Genomic DNA, 24,158 nt, shown 5'->3' on the forward strand with positions numbered 1-24,158 from the left:
TTTTGCCCCACTGTATATAGTTTATTTTTGGAAGTATATTCATTTTCACTGCTGCTATCATACCAATTAGTGAGATGGGTAGGTTGTACCATCGAATGAGGTCTTCTTCAATGGATTTGAGCAATGGAGTGAAGTTAAGGGGAATCAAATCTGATAGATTGGTGGAGATATCAATACCAAGATATCTAATATTGCTTGTTGTGATGGTTAAGTGAAGTTTCTGGGTGGCAGCATTACAGTCCCCCCCCATTTAGTGGTAAGACTGTAGTTTTAGTCCAATTAATTAAAAAGTCTAAAAGCTGAGAATTTAGATATAAGATTGAACATCTCCGGTTGGGACGATATTGGGTTCCGTATGTACAACAAGATATCGTCTGCATACAAACTGATTTTGCGAACAGAGTTTCCTGTTTGTATGCCTACAATATACTGCTTTGATGGATGGCCGCCGCGAGGGGTTCAATAAAGATGGTGAATAGTAAAGGGGAGAGCGGACATCCTTTGCTTGTGCCGCGTTGTAGAGTGAAACGCTGTGAATTGTAGCCATTGGTGACGACAGAAACAGGTGGAGAGTTGTAGAGGATTCTGATCCATTGAATGAGGGACTCTCCAAAGCCAAATTTGTTGAGGATTGAAAAGAGTATTTTTCAAAGACAGTTTGACTCTGTCAAATGCTTTTTCGGCATCCAAAGAGGCAATAATAGTATTAAAGTTGTTCCTTTGAGATATGCTGATCAGACTGAATAAACGCATATTGTTGGATGAGTGTCTGCCTTTGACAAAGCCTGTTTTGTCTGGGTGAATTATAAATGGAATTACTTTTTCGGTTCTGTTGGTTAGTGTTTTAGGTATAATCTTAAGGTCGCAATTAATAAGGCTTCTGGGTCTGTAACTGGAGGTGAGGGTTGGGTCCTTATTGGATTTGAGCAAAACCGAAATAAGAGCAGTATTCATGTGTGGAGGCATGGTGGAGGTTGACTTGACCTCTGTAACCATTCTGATGAATAATGGGGAGATAAGTGGCCAGAAGTGTTTATAAAAGTCCACTGGGCTGATTTATTTGCTCAGAGGATGAGTGGGCTTGTTGGGAGTGCAACTCCTTTAGTTGCTGTTCGAGTTTATTTTGGCGTTCTTGTCCTTTCTTTTTCTTGTGAGTGGAGAATTAAATAATAGTACCTCTTAGAACTGCCTTAGCTGTTTCCCAAAGTCAGGATGGTGATATTTCTGAGGAGTCATTCGGTTCAATGAAGGAAGTCCATTCTCTGGAAAATAAATGGTTAAATTCTTTATCTGTCAAAAGTGAGGTGTTAAACCGCCACCTGCCAGCAGGATTCCAGTTTGTTTCATTTATCAGGTTGAAAATAATCCTCCCGTGATCGGAAATTACAATAGGGTGGATTTCTCGATTAGTGATTTTGGACAGTGCGGAGTTACTTGTCAAGAAAAGGTCGATGGGTGGGTGAATATTTTGTGTATTCTCTAGAATGTGGGTTATTTGATCGCCAACAATCCCCAAGAGCAAGATCACTCATATATTGTTTTATAGTGTCCGAGGAACGCCATGATTTGTGAATATTTCTGGCTTGAGAACGGTCTAAATTTGGATCCAGTACTGTGTTGAAGTCTCCTCCCAATAGAATAATTGATTCAGAGAATTCTTAAGAGTTTAGAAAATATATGTGAAAGAAATTTGGGTCATCCTCATACATTTTAGCTATGGTTAATTTGATGTTACCTAAAACCCCATTAATCATTATGTAATGTCCTTCTGGGTCTGATATTGTGGTTTTATTTTGATATCAGATAATTTTGATGATCAATATAGACACCTTTTTTTTGAGTTGTATGATGCGGAAAACATCTAATTAACCCATTTTGCTTTGAGTTTGAGGGGCTCAGATGCAGTGAGGTTGGTTTCTTGCAGTAGACAGAAGCTGGGGTTCATGTTGGTGAGGTGAGTTAGGATTTTGCTACGTTTAGCAGGTGAGCCCAAGCCTCTCACATTCCACCTAACAAACGTAATGGGTGTCATATAAGTTAGTTAGGGGCTGATTGCACAGTGCATCCAAGGCAATAGCTATACTACCATTTCCGTGCTTTCCCATAGATAAATCTTGGATTTCCTCCTTTACATTCCTTTTCACTGCCATAGTATTGTGGGAAGTTTGTAGGGATACATAACTACACAAACACATGACAAGTAGACAAAGATAAACACAGAACATTGCCGGATTAGACATACATAAAGTGAGAGACATCATAGAGTGAGACTGATAGAAGTAAGGAGAGAGGGATTAGGGAGGTGTGATGATGAGAGAAGTAGGGAGGGGGAATTAGGAAGGTGAGATGAGAGTGAGCGATATTTTAAATCCTGACATAGATAGCATGCCTATTCCTTCATCTTGCACTATATAATAACGACAATTACAATAATACATACATAATGATCAAAATAACCAGGGTGTGGTGGAGGAGTCTCGGTATATCAGACTGTTTATATATAGTTTATCAACAACCATCGCTACGTGTTTACCCTTCTGCCGACAGGATACAGCACCTTCGGTCGGTCATTGATCTCCCGGGGGAATTGATTGTTCATACCCAGCGCTGTTCCTTTTAGCTCCCGTCCTTTGCTTTTAACCAGCTCTTTGTGCTTGAAGTGCTCAAACTTAGCAATGATGGAGCGGGGACGGTTCCTCACACAAGTATTTCACCATATTTTCTGGGACTGGGTGTTGTTCTCTGGGAACCCAGAAAAGATGAGGTTGTCCCGCATACTTCTGGATTGTATATCCAGGATAGTCTCTGTCATTATTTTATTTTATTTTTTTACATCTTCCATCTCCGCTGTGAGATGCTTCGCGCAGGTTTTTAGATCTGCGTTGTCTTTTTGCATCTCGCCGACCGTGTGGTGCAGGAAATCAAGACTGGCTTTGATCTCGGTAATGTCTCGGAGAATTGGACCAAGCATGTCCAGCTTCTTGTAATCTCATTCAAGACACTCACCTCTACAGTACCCGGTATGAGATTGTCTGTGTCCGTTGCTGAGTCGGTCTTCTTCCTATTCGCGGGATTATTGTGGTCCTGGTCATCTTCCATCACGTATGCGTTGTAAAAAAAATCCATATAATCCTCGAGGTCCTCCACTTTGGTTACGCGCAGTGTTCCCTTTTTTTATATATATATAAATATTATTTGCAATTCGCTTGGTAATTTTGTCTGCGGTAGCTGCCGGTGTGTTAGTTAGTGTAGCAGGGCGCCGCCATGTTGGGTCTGCACTCACTACTCTTTTCCGCTTCCGTCTTTTTGCAAGATCACAGCATGCTCCTGTCTCCTCACATACACCTTTAGCAATTGCAACATCCCTTTAGCAATGGCATCGTCTCCCTTTAGCAATGGCAACATCTTTCCAGTCATGTTCATGCTTTGTACTTATGCGAACTCCTCCGAGGCCATTTTGCCGATTGACTTCAAACTTCGGGATTAAAAGTTATTGAAAGATTTAGATTTCGTCACACGATGTTGGCGTGGCAAAGCATTGAATTTCATGTTCTAACAAAAGCTGTGTTTTCGTGATATTATGGGCACTTTTTATGTTTTGTGCTTTGGCAAACTCCTCCTTGGGGATTAATCTGATCGACTTCAAACTTGGTGAATGTCTATGAGACACCTTGGGGGATTAATAGTTATTCAAAGATTTAGTTTTCACACGATGTGGTCGTGGCCACGCGTTGAATTACTCGAAAAACACTAAACAATGAAAAATCTATATAACTGCCATGACCGAAACCCAACAGAAAGTCGGCCATATTGGATTAAAGGTGAAATCTTTGTCACTTTTTTGTCATTTTTATACTTTGTACTTTTGTCGGATGATTTATCGAAGAAACCTTCACCATTAAAAGTTATTAAAATATTTTGTTTTCATCACACAATATGGGCGTAGCAACGTGTTGAATTTCATGTTGGAAAAAAGGCACTGTTTACATGACTTTTTTTGACGCTTTTTGGTCATTTTCATGCGCTGTACTTTCGCAGACTTCTCCAATTCGATTTACCAGATCCAGCACACACTGGCACTTTGAGGACCCGGTCATCGCCGCTTGCAGCTTTAATTGTTAATATTTCATATCACACACAATACGCACTATTGTAACTTTCACCAGCAAAAAAATGAAATGCAAAAATGTTTTGTATATATGTGACCCACATTTTGATTCTTATGATTTTGATTATGATTTTTGTTACATTTGGTGCCGTTAGCCTTTTTTACAATTGAATTAGAGCTTCAAAACAAGGCATCACTTATGCAAATCGAGCAAATATTTTTAAAGCTATGGCTTGTTAATGACAAGGTTGCGGCAAACTGTGTTTCTGAGATAATCACCCTCAAAGTTTTCACGACACTTGGCTTAATTTAGCCAGCTCCCAGAATGCAATGCAAAGGCTTTAACCATCTGTTTACGGAAGTGACATTAGCTTTTCTTCTTTGTTGATATACGCCGCCTACACAACAATGTAACGAGGTGTGTGTAAAACCAATACGATTTAAAGGTTGAACTCTATTAAAACGGTTTCACATTGTGACTTCACATCACATGGAATATGGAGGGATGATCTTTACCTGGATGGTCATTTAAAAGGAAACAAAGTGAACGAAGTGAACGGTTTCCCCCCATGTAATATTATGGGAATATTTAACCCGACGGTTTAACATTTATCTACTATTTATTAATCAAACTCGGCTTTGAAAATACGTTGAGATACAAAAAACACAAAGGAAATCTGGAAAATCGAATTATCCTTCGAGAAAGGTTGCTTCAACTTATATGGCGGCTCGTGGCGATTTTAGAAATGCGCGACAGTGCGGGTTTGCGGTGATGACAATAAATGAGTTCAACCCTGCAGTGACGTCACGTGACCGTGGTATTGCAATAATGAGTTTATTGCCACAGCTAGCCACCCTAGCTTCAGTTGCAGCAGCTAATCCCAAGCATTCCTAAGCAGAATGTGCCTGCCTTTCATGTTGATTTGCACAGGTGGTCACCCTGTCAACACCATAAAAGGTTGTGCACAAATAAACTCAAGGTTTATTTGGTGAACACACAAGCAAGAGAACTGCTCTCAATGAAAATATGTGGTGAGCTGCGCTCTCTCTCCATGGCATAGTCTGCCCTCATCCTGGCAGCGCTGGGGTCATACCAACGACAAACAAGGAATTAAAACGAAGAAACAAACCGTGCAAGCACACAGATGGAATTCACCAAACCACAGATGGTTTGGTAAATGCAATGTTACAGTGTGGACTGACACCAATATTATGCAAGAGTTTGGGCATGCGCATGGCCTCCCAGGCACAAAAGGCAAAATTTTTGTCTTACTCCCAAAAATATATTTGAATATGGCTTTGTATGATTTTATTTGCACATAAAATGGCTTTAAATAGGATGCCAAACATTTATGGCCCAACTCCAATTTATGGTTTCAAAAACTGAGCCCTAAAGTAGCCCTGCACTGCACGCCTCAGCCAAACAGCAGCTAAAGGATTTACAGTGCATGTTGTATTCCTACACATCAGGTCTTCTTGCTTCTGTGCCGACGATCCAAGAAGAGGCGGAGCCACCATTGACTGACGAGTCCCAGACCAGCAGTGGGTCCGGTAAGAAACACACACACAAACCCACACTGCTTTGTTATGCATGATATTTCGAAAATTGAAGTGTTTTTTTTTTCTTGTTGTGTGACTTTGGGGGCTGGTGAAAATTATATCCGCAAGTTCTTTTTTTCTTGTTGCTTTTTTACCTGTGCTGTCAGCAGGCTTGGCATATAACACAGGGTATTTGTATGACATTACACCCAAGACCGAGTTAATCTGCAAGTGGAGTTCAAATTCTCAACCTGCAAAGTCACTCTTTATTAATCATCAGGAACCGCATGCAATAACTCTGTCCTTTGGACGACCTGTGGGATGACAAGAGCACAGTATTTATGTTATACATGACCACCACTAATCCCCCTCTTTTGATCACTGAACAACTAGTCATCATTACTTCTCCAACAAGGGGAGAATCACCACGTATGAGACAAACATTTCAATATTGTATTTGTCACATAAATATACATACAAGCATTCATATATGTAGTGAAATGACATTGCAGCGAACCCAGTGCATGCGTGTAATTGGTCCAATTAGTTCTGGTGTAAAAGGTCAGAATTATATCGTAGTGCCTCCAAGCAGGGGAAAAGGCCTCGCAGCCACCCATGAGCCCTGCCGCCATACAGACACCCCATGACTGCAAGAACGCTCCAAGCACAATGCACCATGGCCTTATCCACTGCTTCTATGTGTGTGTTTGTTTATTTATACATTTTTTGCTTTCCCCCTAGAGTCCCCACTCCAAGAAGCTGCTGACAAGGCGGAGTGCCGCTCTATACTACCAGACTCTTCTACAGGCTCAGACCTGCACCGGCCTGCAGACATCATCTTCTTGGTGGTAGGATCACAAACCAAAACCGATACAGAAGAAGGTGCAGCGGGATCAGAGAACAGGACCTCCCCTCCTCCATCCTCCCCAGCACCAAACCAAGCCAAGGGCCCGTTTCTGCGTCCCAAACCTGCGGCCCAGTTCCCGTACATACCCACAGCTCTGCCCCCATGCCTGGCCCTGGCCCAGGCTCTGCCTGGGGGCCCAGGGAGAATTAGTCAGCCTCGCAAGCTGCGACACAGCCAGAGGCACCAGAGCCCGCAGACCTTCACCCCCCTTGCCACGGCAGGGGAGAGGAATGTATCGGACGAGGAGGAAATGGAAGAGGACACGATGGAGGAGACGCCAAACAATTTGCAGTGAGTGAGTGAGTGAGTGAGTGAGTGAGTGAGTGAGTGAGTGAGTGAGTGAGTGAGTGAGTGAGTGTGTGTGTGTGTGTGTGTGTGTGTGTGTGTGTGTGTGTGTGTGTGTGTGTGTGTGTGTGTGTGTGTGTGTGTGTGTGTGTGTGTGTGTGTGTGTGTGTGTGTGTGTGTGTGCATATATATACACACACACACAGCGGGGGAAATATGTATTGAACATATTTCTGATGGAGCTATTGACATGAAATGTTCAACAGATGTCGGTAACAACCCAAGTAATCCACACATACAAAGAAATCAAAACATATATGTCCATAAATTACGTTATGTGTAATAAAGTGGAATGAAACAGGGGAAAAGTATTGAACACGCTTGCTGAAATTTATTTAGTACTTAGTAGAAAAGCCTTTGTTGGAAATGACAGCTTCAAGACACCTCTTATGAAGAAACTAGTCGCATGCATTGCTCAGGTGTGATTTTTGCCCATTCTTCCACACAAACTGTCTTCAAATCTTGAAGGTTCCTGGGGCCTTTTGATCTTCAGTTCTTTCCATAGATTTTCTTTTGGATTCAAGTCAGGTGATTGACTGGGCCATTCTAAAAGTTTTGTTTTTTTCTTTCTCTGAAACCAATGGAGAGTTTCCTTGGCTGTGTGTTTGGGATCATTGTCTTGCTGAAATGTCCACCCTCGTTTCATCTTCAGCATCCTGGTCGATGGCAGCAGATTCTTATCAAGAATGTCCCGGTACATTTCTCCATTCATCCTTCCTTCAATTATGTGAAGTCTGCCAGTACCATATGCTGAAAAACTGTTTCCACCTCCAAACTTCACTGTTGGTATGGTGTTTGTAGTGTGATGTGCAGTGCCATTTCTCCTCCAAACATGGTGTGTCCTTTGACATCCAAGCAGTTCAATTTTGGTCTCATCTGACCAGACTATTTTATCCCAGTATTTCATTGGCTTGCCCAAATGTTGTGCAGGAAACTTTGAATGAGCCTCAACATGCTTTTTCATCAGCAATGGTGTCTTGCGTGGAGAGCATGCATAGAGGCCATGGCGGTTGTGTGCATTACTTATTGTTTTCTTTGAAACAACTGTACCTGCTAATTCCAGGTCTTTCTGAAGCTCTCTGCAAGTGGTCCTTGGACAGCACTTCTAATTATTCTTTTGACTCCTCTGTCATAAATCTTGTGAGGAGCACCTGGTCGGGGACGGTTGATGGTAAAATTATGTTCTTTCCACTTCCGGATAATGGTCCCAGTGGTGTTCACTGGAACATTCAGAAGTTTATATATATATATATATATATATATATATATATATATATATATATATATATATATATATATATATATATATATACATACACACACACACACACACAGTGGGGCAAAAAAGTATTTAGTCAGCCACCAATTGTGCAAGTTCTCCCACTTAAAAAGATGAGAGAGGCCTGAAATTTTCATCATAGGTACACTTCGACTATGAGAGACAGAATCCAGGAAATCACATTGTAGGATTTTTAATGAATTAATTGGTAAATTCCTCGGTAACATAAGTATTTTGTCACCTACAAACAAGCAAGATTTCTGGCTTTCACAGACCTGTAACTTTTTCTTTAAGAGGCTCCTCTGTATTAATGGAACCTGTTTCAACTCGTTATCAGTATAAAAGACACCTGTCCACAACCTCAAACAGTCACACCCCAAACTCCACTATGGCCAAGACCAAAGAGCTGTCAAAGGACACCAGAAACAAAATTGTAGACCTGCACCAGACTGGGAAGACTGAATCTGCAATAGGTAAGCAGCTTGTTGTGAAGAAATCAACTGTGGGAGCAATTATTAGAAAATGGAAGACATACAAGACCACTGATAATCTCCCTCGATCTGGGGCTCCACGCAAGATCTCACCCCGTGGGGTCAAAATGATCACAAGAACGGTGAGCAAACATCCTAGAATCACACGGGGGGACCTAGTGAATGACCTGCAGAGAGCTGGGACCAAAGTAACAAAGGCTACCATCAGTAACACACTACGCCGCCAGGGACTCAAATCCTGCAGTGCCAGACGTGTCCCCCTGCTTAAGCCAGTACATGTCCAGGCCCGTCTGAAGTTTGCTAGAGAGCATTTGGATGATCCAGAAGAGGATTGGGAGAATGTCATATGGTCAGATGAAACCAAAATATAACTTTTTGGTAAAAACTCAACTGGTCGTGTTTGGAGGAGAAAGAAAGCTGAGTTGCATCCAAAGAACACCATACCTACTGTTCAAGATTCAAGATTCAAGATTTTTATTTGTCACATACATATACATACTTCCATACATATATGCAGTGAAATGTAATGCAACGCACCCGGTGATAGCACACAAGTGAAGCATGGGGGTGGAAACATCATGCTTTGGGGCTGTTTTTCTGCAAAGGGACCAGGACGACTGATCCGTGTAAAGGAAAGAATGAATGGGGCCATGTATCGTGAGATTTTGAGTGAAAACCTCCTTCCATCAGCAAGGGCATTGAAGATGAAATGTGGCTGGGTCTTTCAGCATGACAATGATCCCAAACACACCAAAGGAGTGGCTTCGTATGAAGCATTTCAAGGTCCTGGAGTGTCAGTCTCCAGATCTCAACCCCATAGAAAATCTTTGGAGGGAGTTGAAAGTCCATGTTGCCCAGAGACAGCCCCAAAACATCACTGCTCTAGAGGAGATCTGCATGGAGGAATGGGCCAAAATACCAGCAACAGTGTGTGAAAACCTTGTGAAGACTTACAGAAAATGTTTGACCTCTGTCATTGCAAACAAAGGGTATATAACAAAGTATTGAGAAGAACATTTGTTATTGACCAAATACTTATTTTCCACCATAATTTGCAAATAAATTCTTTAAAAATTAGACAATGTGATTTTCTAGATTTGTTTTTTCTCATTTTGGCCCTCATAGTTGGGGTGTACCTATGATGAAAATAACAGGCCTCTCTCATCTTTTTAAGTGGGAGAACTTGCACAATTGGTGGCTGACTAAATACTTTTTTGCCCCACTGTATATGATTTTAAACCATCTTCCCCAAGATTGTACATTAATAAAAAGAAATTAACCTGACAGTTGTTCTTTAAGTCCCAACAGCGATCACATGAATCTCATCTATAAATACTTTTTTGTACACTTTGTTATCTTTCTACTTTCATTGTTACTATTTGATGGCTTTTTAATGTAAAGCACTTTGAGTTGCATGTTGTGGATGAAAATGTGCTGTTCAAATTAAGGTCGTTATTATTAGTCAAAAGGGTCCAGCTGCAGACCTCTCTCCTGAGGCCCATTCTCCCTCCCGAGGTCCCAGGACTGTGAGCCAATGGGGTTTGAGCATCACCTCCCTCCTGAGGCCGCTAATTCTTTGAGCCATCGCCTGGTTGGAGGATGTATTGTATTATATTTCCAGATCATAGTTCACAAAATAAAATTATATGAAAACGATATATTAGAAATCTAATTATAAATATGTGAAAACTTTATATACTGTATATTACAAATATTAAAAGACATCGATATTATTTAAATAATTATTGATGTGCAAAAACAAATACCCATATATCCATATCATTAATATGTTAATATGTATGAGTGCCTTTTCAATCATTCCAAACTACAGGGGATAGGTATAGGCTCTGAAGCTTCACAAACTTCCATTACATTGATAATTGTCACCCAGTTATGTAAAACCTATCAGGGTAAAAAATTACAAATTCCAGTGTAGCTGCTGGTAGTTATCGTAGGGGTCCAAAGACAAAACATTCACAACGCAATAGGTAGGCTTATGGCTCCCAACAATTTTATTTTATGGCCTAGTAAAGCTTGCACACACAGGAATGCCAAGGGTCTCTGACTTCCGACATGAACAACGCGCAGTCATCTTCAGGTTCAGACTCAAACAAGAAATTCCCCATCAACTCTTGACGTTCTTCATCGTGTGCTTCAAGCTGTTGTTCTTTTACTTCCCTTTGCTGTCTTGATCCCAGCATGAGATGGTGGCTGGATGTTGACATACTGTAGGCAGAGGTGTGGCAGTGTTGCTGGATGTTACCACAGGCAGGGTGCTGCCCCATTGCAGGATTGCAAATGCCTGCACATGTCATTATTGTGACATGTCAAAAACACTATGCAAATCCAACATGGAGGACCTTGAGGATTATATTGATCGGTATGGAGGAGGACCAGAACCGTAACAACTCGGCAAAGAGGAAGCGACGGACTGAGCCACACACACCAACCCACCAGATCTACTTACCACTGTTGTATAAGTAAGTGTCTTGGATCAGATTAACAAGACACTGGGTATGCTGGATATGCTTGGTCTGTTTCACCAAGACTTTACCGAGATGAAAGCCAGCCTTGAATTCCTGCACCATACAGTCGAGCTGCAAAAAGACAACGCGGATCTGAAAACCTCCGTGATGCATCTCACAATGGAGGCTGTAAAGAAGGAAAATATAATAGTGAAAGTGACTATCCCGGATATCCAATCCAGAAGTATGTAGGATGTGGCAAGTAATTTCATTATGAATGCATTGTCAATGAAAATCATTACATGAGTATAACCCCTAAGTACGAGTTCTTAAAGGTATTTAGCCATTTATTTTTATCATGTTTGGTATTATCTAAGAAAAAATGCTATCATAGATAATAATAAAATAGAATAGACAAGTACTAAGCTAATGGTACTTGTCTATTTGGTACTTGTCTGTCTAGGTCACTGAGTGGCCCGAAAAGGACGGTGACAGATGAGCGCAAAAACTCAAGAAATTCGGTATACATATTTAACATCACTAGACTTAAAAATATTTTTTTTGTCGCCATCACCGAAACCCAATGAAAGTCGGTTGTATTGGATTAAAGGTGCAGTTTTAGTCACTTTTTAGGGCATTTTCATGCTCCATACTTTTGCGGACTCCTCCAAGCCAATTTATCAGGTCCCGCCGACACTTGCACTTTGAGGACCCAGTCATCGCTGCTTGCAGCTTTAATTTTTTCTTGTTTTGTGTTCTTCTTGTTCTTGTTCTTCAGCCAAATTGCATCGGCTTTTTGGGGGCCTTAAGAAACTCGAAAACTCACAAAACTTTCCTCACACGTTAGTCCCAGTCCCCCCCATCGATATTATATGGGTTCCGAGCATGAGCATGGTAAAATGGCTGACCACGCCCTCTTTAAAATTTAAAAAAATCTAACCTATTCACTTTTTTCCATGAAAACTCGGTACACATATTTAACATCACTAGACTAGACACTAAAATATATATATGGCCGCCATTACCGAAACCCAATGGTAAATCGGTCATATTGGTACGTGCACCCCTGCTTATAGATGATCAACAGCCAAATGGATAGGGGAAGGCGAAGAAAATGATTTACTAATTAATGATATAGACTGTTCAGATGCTGCTCTAATCTCCGAGGAGATATGCACAATTTAGAGTAATCTTTAATTATGTTTCAAATTATTTGCCAACATTTTAAACAATTTACAGTATGAATAATTAGATTGATTAAATTACATTGATTCAGTCATTTAAAAGTTTCCTTCAGTTAAAGATTAAAAAATAATAATACAAAAATGAAGAATATGGAAAACATTGAGAGAACTTTTTTTTTTTTTTTAGCCCTGAAGTAATCAGACTATCTAGCTGGGTTTATAAATATAAGTTCTATGCACAACAATGTTAGGCTTGTACTCAATATCTTTGATTATAAAGAGGTTATTGAAGCATTTGTCTTTTTTTTTTTTTTTTTGTATTTTTCCCATTTTCTTCTCATTATTTCAATTTTATTTAAATAATGGAATATTGCAACATTAAAGGCACCCCACACCTCACCCTATTATTATCAACCAATTGGCAGATGATACTACCACATTCCTGAAAAACACTAAACAAGTCCTAACTGTTGATGATGATGCCATCATTTCTAAAGCTTCGTGTTTGATTTTTAATCTTAGAAAAATGTCTCTCTAGATGTGTCTCAGCATACTCTCTTGTATAAAATAAATAAAGAATTTAAGTAATCAATGTGCTTAACTTCAATGACATATGGAGAAATAAGACGTCTTGAGTACATTTATGGAACCTTTAAAATCAACTGGCTGATCAATTGCCTAAACAACAGAAATATAACTTACAAAAACAAATCCTAATTTTGGAAAGAATGGTATGAAGCACATGTAATACACATTTTAATATGGGTAATTCCAAAATAATTATAAAAGCAGCATATAGCTGTTAAAAAGCTTATTTTTTTATTTCAGCCAAATATGTTGTACACAAATCTATCTAATCTGCAGCTTTTGTGATCTTTGAAAAGTAATTGCATATATCTTATCTCTTAATGAGCTGAAATGAGTGCAAACAATGTCAAATGATGCATTTTAATCTGCATAACCTCTTTAATGTATCATCATGAGTTTTCGAGTTTCTTAAGGCCCCCAAAAAGCCGATGCAATTTGGCTGAAGAACAAGAACAAGAAGAACACAAGAACAAGAAAAATTAAAGCATCATGTATGTATCATAAGCCTCCTTGTGGATGAGGATCTGTCTGTTGTGATCAGGTCAATGTCATCTCTGTAAAGCGCAATTTGTTCAGTTGTTCAGCCCACATTGGAATCATATCTCTACAGAACTCCTGCATTCTGTGACCACCTACCTACCTATAATATCACATTATATTCATTCCATCCTTACTTAAGTTAACAAATGATTATTTCTGAATCACAACGGTCATCTTTGATATTGTGTTCAACTAAGATAATGTCACAAAAACTATCGGTGCATACATGTTCTGAAATATCATTTTTTGATCAATGTGTGACTGGAAATGCTCTTATAAGGTGATGATTTCCATGATGATTGACTTTCGGTATCAACATGCAATAAACTATCAAACATTATGTGTCAACGTGTTTATTAATAGATAGATAGATAGATAGATTTGGCCGCTTTAAATTATTTCCATGAGAAATTTATGTGCTAATAATATTGTTAATAAAATTGTTCACCTGGAATTAGTTCCAATCAAATATCAATTGTAATTCTGCTACACTATTTATATATTTATATAGCCTTATATATTTTGAAAATGAAGTCCCGTACAAGTTCAGTAAAACAAGGTTTAGCTTGTTTACAGAAAAATAAAGACGATTTGAAACATTTCATTTCTGTATTGCACTGAATTTGCTCAGTAAGGTACTTTTGTCACATGGTTAAGGTTAATGGCAACTGCCATTGTTACAATGTATGTATGTCAATATATCAGTGGAATCGTATTGTGTGTCATCTAATCGATGTAATTTGGAATTTCAATCGAATCCTGACTCTTCATATCTCATAAAATCTTGAGATATTAGTCTGCCTCATTTGCATTCATTGAAATAAACTCTTCTTCTGTAATAATAATAATAATAATAATAATAATTATTATTATTATTATTTATTATCATTATCATTATTATTATTGTTGTTATTTGTCGAACTCTTCATTCCCATGTGTTTCCGGCGGTCAGGTAAAACCGTTGCACACTGCTGGCGTTGAGAAGGTAGGAGGCGATCCACTCGTTATGTTATTGTATACTATCGTTTTCTTTACTTAGACGGTTTTGAGTATATTATACTAACGCTTTTCATGCTTTCGTGACTCGTAGTGCATTCTGGTACGTGTTTTGAGTAGCACGTCTTCTTCGTAACTAGTGTTTTTTTTAGCTGCGTTCATGGCCCTCGACATCTGGATATTTAAACTCAAAGTGACAACAGTCTTGCTGTAACGTTAATCCCTGAAACGGTTAGCCCATCCAATGCCTTTCGCGAGTGCATTTTAAGATGATCGGATTGTTTTGATCAAATATTAGAATGGTTCAAATCTTAAATTGGGTTCGGGTTCTGACAATGACATACAAATGGGGATCCCGAGCCGGGACGCCGAGGTAAAGATAGCGTGATGTTCGATATTCGTCAGACATTCAAATTTCAACTTGAGTTATTTACAATAGTTGGCTGATCTTGAACGAAGCACACTTGCTCAATTTTAAGGGTTTTTACTGTTTAAAAGTGTAAAGATAAATCTGAAATGTGGCCTAGTTACATGGTGCGTTCAGGAACCTCGGAAATCTGAAAACTTCTGCTAAACAGATATAACAAAATCTGTTTTTAGACTGATCAGAACTGGCCTCGGTTATCATGCTGAACCACATAGAATTATCGTTAACATCATTCAGATTTGTGAAACCTTATTTCTATTTATGTAAACAGACTCAAATAGGACATCAGAATCAGAAATACTTTAATAATCCCAGGGGGAAATTACTTTAATGGTCCATTGTTCAAATCTGGCCTGATTACTCATATGGACCGTAGAGACCAATAATACCATCACTCATATTTGTGCAACCCTTTATTTTTTTATGAAAACAGCCAGAAATAGAAGTTTTGAAAATTTCCACTACATAGACCACTTAAGACCAGGTTTAGATTTTAAACCACTATAAAGAGACTAAAATATGTTAGTCTTTCAGAGACTGAAAGATTAACTCTGCACTGGTTACTCATATGAACACTAGAGACCTATTATAGCCATGTGTCAGTTTGGTGAAACATTTTCTTTATTTGTGAAAACAGCTAGAAGTATGATTTTTGAGTATTTGCACTACACAGACCACATCAGACCAGGTCTAGATTGAAAACCGCCATAAATGGTATATGGCCTACATTTATATAGTGCTGTTCTAGACTGTTGACCCCTCAAAGCGCTTTACAGTACATGCCTCACATTCACCCATTCACATATCGATAGCAGCGGCAACCGTGCAAGGTGCACACCAGCTCATCGAGAGCACTGGAGGGTTCAGTGTCTTGCTCAAGGACATTTCGACGTGCTGCCAGGAGGAACCGGGTATTGAACCAGGAACCTGCTCTACCTCCAGTGCCACTGTCTAAATCAATCTTGATAAGTCTCTGATTTTCAATTGAGACTTGATCCGATTTGGTCTATGTTATAGCATTCATGTTTTATGGATTCAGGTGCAAAGAGCCAAGCAGAGTTTACAGACAATCATTCAATGAGGATTTATCAAATAACATCTAGACCACCCAAACTACACAGACTCAGCACAACTGCTGATTGCTCTTCTATTATAGTTTGTTTATGTTTTGCAAACGGTGGCTATTATATTTGAATTAGGCTTGGCCAGATTTACGATTAAATTGTCAATCGGCGATCGACTCCACTGATCGTGATTGACATTCATGACAGACAATTTAAAAAATAATAATTTATCCACCATGAACAATCCGAGCATTGAAACGGAACAGGTGCCATTTACAGTGTTATGAAACTGGAGTGTAGAGGGAGAGAGTGAGAGAGGGGCACTCACCTTCTCTGCTCAGAGCTGTCGAGTAACCACTTGTGATTAGAATATAATAATATATTATATAATCTCATAAAGAAAGATTTTGATTTATTTTATTTCCTTAGTTTCTATCTTGTATGGAAAATGAAAACCGTAAACCTAACTCAGAGAATTGGAGCACAGTTTTTTTTTTTTGTTTTTTTTTTTTCCTCCAGACAGCATCGACTCCCATGCCTGTGTCTTTATTTTAGTTTTATTTATTTTCAGTTGTTGCCTACTTGTATGAAACTACAATTTTCAACACCACTGAGGGACCGAAGGGACTGTCCCGTTCCAAAAAAAAACCCTGAGCATCCCCACTGTTTGCCCGTCTCCCCGTTGGTTTCCGTTTCTATGGGACATAATTTAATAATAACTGGATATATAGTGTAAATACTTCATTTATGAATAATAAATCCTGCACTTCTGTAACGGGGGCCGCATTTGTTACATTACATTATGTTCTATGTGCGTGCACCCCCCGTTAAAATCGTCAATTGGTGGTCGCTGCCTCCCAGCGATCGCCGATTGGAATTTTGCATGATCGCGCAAACCTAATTTGAATACACAAAAACAAAATCATATATCTCAATCCACAAATCTGTATTTAGATTTTTAAAAGAAAACAAACCGAAAGTTTAATATCCCACTCCACCAACAAATAAATAATGTCTCTTTTAACTAAACTATTCAACCTATTTACTGTTATTAATGTGAGCACATCCACATTCATCTCTTGAAGTTTTCCATTGTAGTTTCTATGTAGCGTTACGGTCATTTTACGGACATTGTCGCTGTTGACCAGTCAGAATCAAGTATTCCACAGAGCCGTGTGATTAAGTTTTGTGTTAAAAAAATGCAATGATTGATGCTTTCTTCATATAACCAATGCATGCGTGCTTCGTTCATATAACCTATGCTCACATAACCTCCCAGTTATGTCTGTTCCTTGTTATTCTCCAGCTTGTCAAGGCCACACCACACTCCCTTGTTCTCCAGTTTGTGTGTAGAGATAAGACAATGTGATGTTCACTCACACCAGTACTTTTAATTGCTAAAGTAAAGCTAGGTGCATGAGTTTTGAGACATCCAGAACGCTCCTTACAACTCCCAGATGTTGCTTCTCATGGTTCTCATAAAAAGAAATAGTCATTGTAATGCTATAGTTATTCTGTCTAGTTTTAACAATTTTTTTTAAATGTTTTAATTTTTGGTTTAGTTTTTATTAACTGAACAAAAATGCAATTTATGGTGAAAAAGTCTAAAATATGCTTATAGTGGAAGCCGACAGTTCGAAGCCGTCGGCACATTCAAACCGCGTCTAACGTTATATCAGAGAACGAGTCCACTAGTTAATCGATTGCGGATGGTGTCATTCTCTCGGTAGTTCTCTCCCTTACTGTAATAACCTTGATCTACTTACCACTGGTGCCAGTGCGCCCGTGAATCAATGCACGTGCAGCGTTCGTAATTAAATATCACGAATGCAACAAATGTTTATTGCGGAGTGCACCTTTTGCAGTTTGCTCTCCTTATTTTCTATGTTAAATTGATTGCCAAAGGGGGCAACCACAGGCAAAGAAATGGTTGCCAATTGACTCAATCTGGTTGACTCGGTAACCGTTACTATCAAGCCCTGCACAAGACAAGGCCCAGCTCTTTCTATGTATACTGTAACAACTCCCTCCAGAAAAATTGATGGTGAGAGACTACTGTATAGCTGTTACAAAGTTTATTACTGTAATACTCTCCTGTTTTGCAAAATAAAGTACATTCTAGCCAACTTAACAAGGGTCTCACCCTTTACGTTTACGTTGTCGGACCTGTTCAGGTTATATGCACAGCGGCGGTCCAGGACCAACCATAAGACATCCGCTGCTGAGCGATAGTCACTTGACGAGACTAAGTCATTTGACATGACAGCAGATCCGGAAGAAACAATACTAGATCCCAAATAAATTAAGGTGAGAACATACTGAGACTAACAGAGTAAAGAGGGTCTGCCCCAAGGCATCACACATAATGCTGGTGGTCACAGAATAATTATTTAACTTGTATCATGAATTTAAGTAAGTAATTTAAGTAATTCAATGTTCGGTTTCCAGGACTTATTACAGTGCCAATCAGTGCGTTTCCATGCGCTAGAGTAAGCCAATCACACTCGGCTTATTCCTAATATTGCATATATTTGACCTGGAAAGAGTTGTTTCGGCAACAAACAACGGACACCATGGCAACCGTCGATAAACACGTGTACTTTTGGTCGGAAAGTGAGACCCTTTTATGTTGAGTTTAATGAGGGAGCTAAATATAGTGAGATGCATTGGATACAAGAACCAAAATGGTGACATTCTAGAAAGTGTCCGAGGATCGTAGATGGAGGTTTTCCTGGACGGTAGAGCAAGCACTTCCCATTATCAGTAATTGCATTATTCCAAATGCATATTAACTCCTTCAACGCATTATTGTCTTAACCCAAATATTGAGCGTAATCTGGGTATTTAGTGCATGTAAACACACTGACTGTGTCACACAACTTCAAAAGCCTTTTACAGCATTTTATCGTAAGCATCTTAAGATTCTGTAAATCAATTTGGCATTTGAACATAAAAGGTTTGAAATTACTGGACCCATTTTTTCCAAGTTTTGGGTCTAATATTAAAGAAATGAAATGCCAAGGGGGAGAGGCAAAAAATATAAATACTTGTGAAAGCCTTGTTTCCAGGGCATAAGATTGATTTTCTGCCACCAGTGGTCACTTGCTGTAGTATATATTGCCTTAGTAGTGAACATATTTGCCAAGTTTGGTTGCTGTAGTTACGGTCTCTGAGATCCTGATACCTTTCAGATAGAATAATTATAATGAGAGCTGCAGGCAGCTATGAGCGGGCCCTCGCTTTGCGCATGACAGGGGCACTGGCGGGATACCGGTTTCGCAGCCGCGCACTTTTGTAACCATTGGACACTGCGCGAAGAGGTAAGATGTTATTAGGAGGAGTACATCAAAGTATAAAACATGTAATTTTCTATTGCCAGCAGGAACCACTATGACCATAACTCAATATTGGCACGTAAATGTCTTCAGGCCGGGACTCTTAGCCAACCTGTCATGTTTTGGGCAGATTTTACAAGGTACAGTCGAGTTACAATCAACTTCCTGCCAGCAGGGGGTGCTATGACTAAACTTGCAATACAATGACTATGACTATACTCGCATATTAACGTCTTCAGGCCGGGACTCTCTGAAGCTTGGAGCAGATTTGACCATGTACAGTCGAGTTACAAGCCACTTCCTACAAGTAGGGGGCGCTATTTCCATTACTCTATAATGGCATATAAATGTCTTCAGGCCGGAATTCTGATGAAACATTTAAAGTTTGAGACAATGTACGGTGGAGTTACATTCCACTTCCTGTTTCATGGTGAAAGAAACATGGAAATTTGACGGCTCGCCACGCCCACACCGTTCAAACTTAATTTTTAACAACTTTTCATAGTTAAGGTATTTTTATATATGCTGGCTAACTTTGAACTGGATTTAATTAAACTTCTTGGAGGAGTTTGGAAAGTATGGCGCCTAAAAATGACCAAACATGGAAATTTGACGCCTCGCCACGCCGTTTCACAAAAACGAAACATTTTAACAACTTTTAGTCCTCAAGGTAATTTATATTCACTGTGCAAGTTTGAGCCGGATCTCATGAACCCCCTAGGAGGAGTTACTGAAAGTTTGCATAAAATACCTAAAAAATGTACAAAACTCAAAATGGCCGACTTCTGGTTGATAGGAGCTAATGAAAGCCAGTGTATAATATGTCCGAAATGATGGGAGCAATGTGCGTACCAAATTTGGTGAATATCAGAGCAACTATATCCCGACTTAGAACTGCTACACATTAGGGGGCCGCTATGGAGCCTGCTGACCATGCCCAGCCAATTCTCTCAATATTCTCACAATGTTAACAGGTTCTGTTTGCGCCAAGTTTCATGAGTTTGAGTCTACCAAGAGCGTTAAAAATGCATTCAAACACTAAAATAATTAGGGGGCGCTATAAAGCTGACATGCGACGCCCAAGCCCAAATGTGAAATCAATTCGGGTGGGGTTTACTAGTTTGAACATGAGTGCAAAGTCTCATGAGTCCTAAAGGCCTCAAAGATGTTTTTGTAAAATGAAAAATTACGTATGGTATCCAAAATGGCTGTCTTCCTGTTGGGCAATTTTTTTTTAAAGAAATTGAGTATGTTCTTAAATATGAGAGCAATGATCCCTCCGAATTTTGTGGACATCAAAGGAACCTTATCCCAAACCTGCGCTGCATTTGGGGACGCCATGGAGCCTGCTGGCAACGCCCGAGCTAAATCACTGCAGAACTTTTCCATTTCTGCCAGTTCTGACATGTGTGCCAATGTTGTGAGTTTTCAAGCATTCCAAGCCCCTCAAAAATGCAATCTAAGACTTGGAATACTTATGATAATTAGACATCTGGCCACGTCCTCACCGCTCGACTGAAACTAAAACTTTTAACAATTTTTTATTGTTAAGGTCTTTGATACAGCATACACTGCCTAAGTTTAACGTGGCTCTGACCAACCTCCTTGGAGGAGTTTGCAAAAGTATGGAGCACAAAAATGGCCAACATGGAAATTCGACACCTTGCTCGGCCCACGCTGTTTTGATGAAAACGAACAAATTTGAATTTGTTTTAATCGTTAATGTATTTTATATGTGCTGTGGAAGTTTGAGATGGAGTTGCAAAAGTTTGCATGAAATATATGAAAAATGCACAAAAATAAATATGGCCGACTTCCGGTTTGGCTAATGAACACCAATGTGAAATATGGCGAAATGATGAGAGCAATGTACCAAATTTCGTAAATATCGGAGCAACTATAACCTGACTAAGACCTGCTATGCATTAGGGGGCGCCAAGAGCCCGCTGACCAAGCCCAGCAAATTCGCTAGATATTCTCGCAATTTATACAGGTTCTGATGTGTGTGCCGAGTTTCATGAGTTTGAGTCTACCATGGGTGTCAAAAATGCATTCAAAGCCTTAAAGTAATTTGGGGGCGCTATAGATGACTGAAACGCCCCGGTTCCAATGAATCCCCAACCATGTCCGTGGCTTCGGCGATTGTTGTGTTCGAGACACTTTCAGCCCCAAAAATGCCAAGAAGATTAATAATAACAAAAATCTGAGCAATAAGGCAGCAATGCATGGGATCCAGGTTAGTCAGTGTGACGTGCGTCTCCCGGATCTGTAGCTCTGTGCTTCGGCGCTTCTGGGTATCTGATCCACGAGCAGCTGCTGTGCGTGCTGAGGGTTGACTTGCAGGTGATGTCTGCTCAGACAGTTAATAAACTGCTTGTATTTCTGGAGTTGGTGTCATTGTTAATCCCAGTATCTACCACTGTTTCTTTGCTGTCTCAGACTTTCGGCTTTTCTGCGTCATCTGGAGGATGAAAACACAAAAAGAATGCAATTATTTCATAACAATTAATACATGTTACATTCACTGTTAAATGTATTATGGTTATTTTTATAAGTAACCACAGTTCAGGAAGATATATAACCAAATTAATTGTCTGTAATGGAATACACCTTTGTTATAATCACAGATCTGATTTTGACTATGAAGTAGAACATTTGTCGTATACCATTAATTTGGCTTAATATCTAAGGACTTATACAAATGTATGCTGGGATATGCAGGTAAATAGAGACATAGGTATCTGTAGAAATATATATCAATGAAATTTCTATAAATTCTGAGGGTTAACTCACTGTGGTACGTGTCATTATACAGCTGTCCTCACAGTAGCTAGCGTCACACGTCTCTGTATTCATCCAAACTGTAATTACGCATTGTGGACAGTGGTGTTGCGGTGTTTTGCGTGTTCTCTCTGCTCGGACAGTTAATAAATTCCCTTTTTTTAAAGACCCCCGAGAACGATAACTAGTGAGTCCGGGTGCTGTCTCTCCGCAGCCGAGCACCCACGGCACGTCCTACGAGGTGGTTCTGGATGTGTCGTGTCATGCAATAATGACGCCGTGAGACAGTGACTCTTCTCTGTGACAAATCAGTAGTCTGCAATGTGTTCATGTGAGCTAAGCAGGGGAAAAAAAACCACTGTTTTTTTGTAACTCCTTCCCCAAATTCAACCTGATGTGGATGAAACTTGGATGACAGCTTGTCTGGACTGCCCCGAATACAACTATCTATCATTCATGTCCGTGGGTTCAGATATTTCTGAGCGCCAGACATTTCCACTGCCATTTTATTCCGAACAAAAACAATAGGGCTCCCGCCCCTTTGGGCTGGACCCCTAATAATTCAAGCAATTCCAGAGGTTTTCATACCTGCACTGGTAAGACCCCTAAGGAATCTGTGAATGGAGGCTATGGAACAATGTTTTCACCATTTAAGGGATGCAACTTTTTCTCAGATTTTGTCTTTGCCTTAATTTGATAACATATTGTTCTGTCAAACTAGTACACGATTAAAGGTGCCCACCCATCGTTCAGAGAAGTGTTAAATTAATGCATGTTGTTATATGTATTGTGCATGAATTTGTGATTTCCCTGCTATCCAAATAGCAACAACATTGTGTTATATTGAGCAATACATGTACATGTGTTTTGCAGGGATGTCTGCGGAATCACCTCCAAAGGACCTCTATTCCATTCTTGGAGCTAGGCCCCCTGACTCACTGCAGCAGCTTAAACACAAATACAAACAGCTGGCCTTAATGGTAACTCTACTCTTTCTTCTGAGCCAGAATAATCATCACTTACATTTTGCTTGGAGATTCTTGACATCAATCATAATATTAACCAGGAATCTGTGGTCATTACAGTCTTTTGAGGTAGGATTATTTGAATCTGCAACTTCATACTCAATTTCTGATCCCAGGGAAACAAAAAAAAAAACATACTTTGAGGAGTTTGAGTTGGTAACCACAACATTTACCCAGTCCTTGCCACGTGGCTATCTAGCAATTTTATAAAATCACTTGGCCTAGTCCAGTCCCAAAATGGGAATCATGATTTTATATACACTACTTACAAAAAGTTAGGGATATTTGGCTTTTGTGATATTATCAGTGAGAATACAGTGATATTATCATGAAAGTAGGGCATTTAAGTAGAAGCATGCAATGGTGATTTGCTCATCTCAACTAATTTATTGAAACAAAAGCCAACAACAGTGGTGAGTATACCACAACAAAAATTGTCAGTCTCAATAACTTGTCATATGCCCTTGAGCATCAATTACAGCTTGACAACGACGTCTCATGCTGTTTACAAGTCGACTTATTGTCTGGGGAGGCATGGCACTCCACTCTTCTTGAAAGGCGGCCCTCAGGTCATTGAGGTTCTGGGCTACAGAGTTACGAGCCTCTATATGGGACTCAGCTGATCCCATAGGTTTTCTATGGGATTCAGGTCTGGAGAAAGTTCAGCCTCTCCATTTGAGGTACCCCAGTTTCCAGCAGCCGTTCCCAAATGATGCAACCTCGATGAGCTGGAGCATTGTCGTCCATGAAGATGAAATACACATAATTATATATATATATATATATATATATATAAATATATATATATATATATATATATATATATATATATACACACACACACACGAACACACACATATATACACACACTTACGTACATATATATTAATATATATACTGTATATATACAGTGTACACACACACCAGCCACAACATTAAAACCAACTGCCTTATAATATGTAGGTCCCAATCGTGCCGCGAAAACTCTGACCCATCGAAGAATGGACTCCACAAGACCTCTGAAGGTGTCCTGTGGTATCTGGCACCAAGACATTAGCAGCAGATCTTTTAAGTCCTGTAAGTT

At 39.6% G+C, this 24,158-nt stretch overlaps 1 protein-coding gene across 4 annotated transcripts in view; it reads left to right on the forward strand.

The window, feature by feature from the left end:
- The window catches only part of LOC307231489 (cryptochrome-2-like), a 76,115-nt gene that overhangs the window by 50,143 nt on the left and 1,814 nt on the right, over positions 1 to 24,158 (forward strand). For 3 of the 4 annotated variants that reach the window (XM_080002223.1, XM_080002226.1, XM_080002225.1), the window contains 3 exons: positions 5,579 to 5,659; positions 6,389 to 6,845; positions 22,923 to 23,029. In XM_080002223.1, the coding sequence (XP_079858349.1) occupies positions 5,579 to 5,659; positions 6,389 to 6,845; positions 22,923 to 22,974 (590 nt within the window). In that variant the 3' untranslated portion in view covers positions 22,975 to 23,029. Of the gene's footprint in view, positions 1 to 5,578; positions 5,660 to 6,388; positions 8,079 to 22,922; positions 23,030 to 24,158 lie in introns of those variants that run through there. The other variant, XM_080002224.1, reaches the window with a different exon arrangement.

Source organism: Zeus faber (genome assembly GCF_960531495.2).
Source record: "Zeus faber genome assembly, chromosome: 6".
Lineage (NCBI taxonomy): Eukaryota > Metazoa > Chordata > Actinopteri > Zeiformes > Zeidae > Zeus > Zeus faber.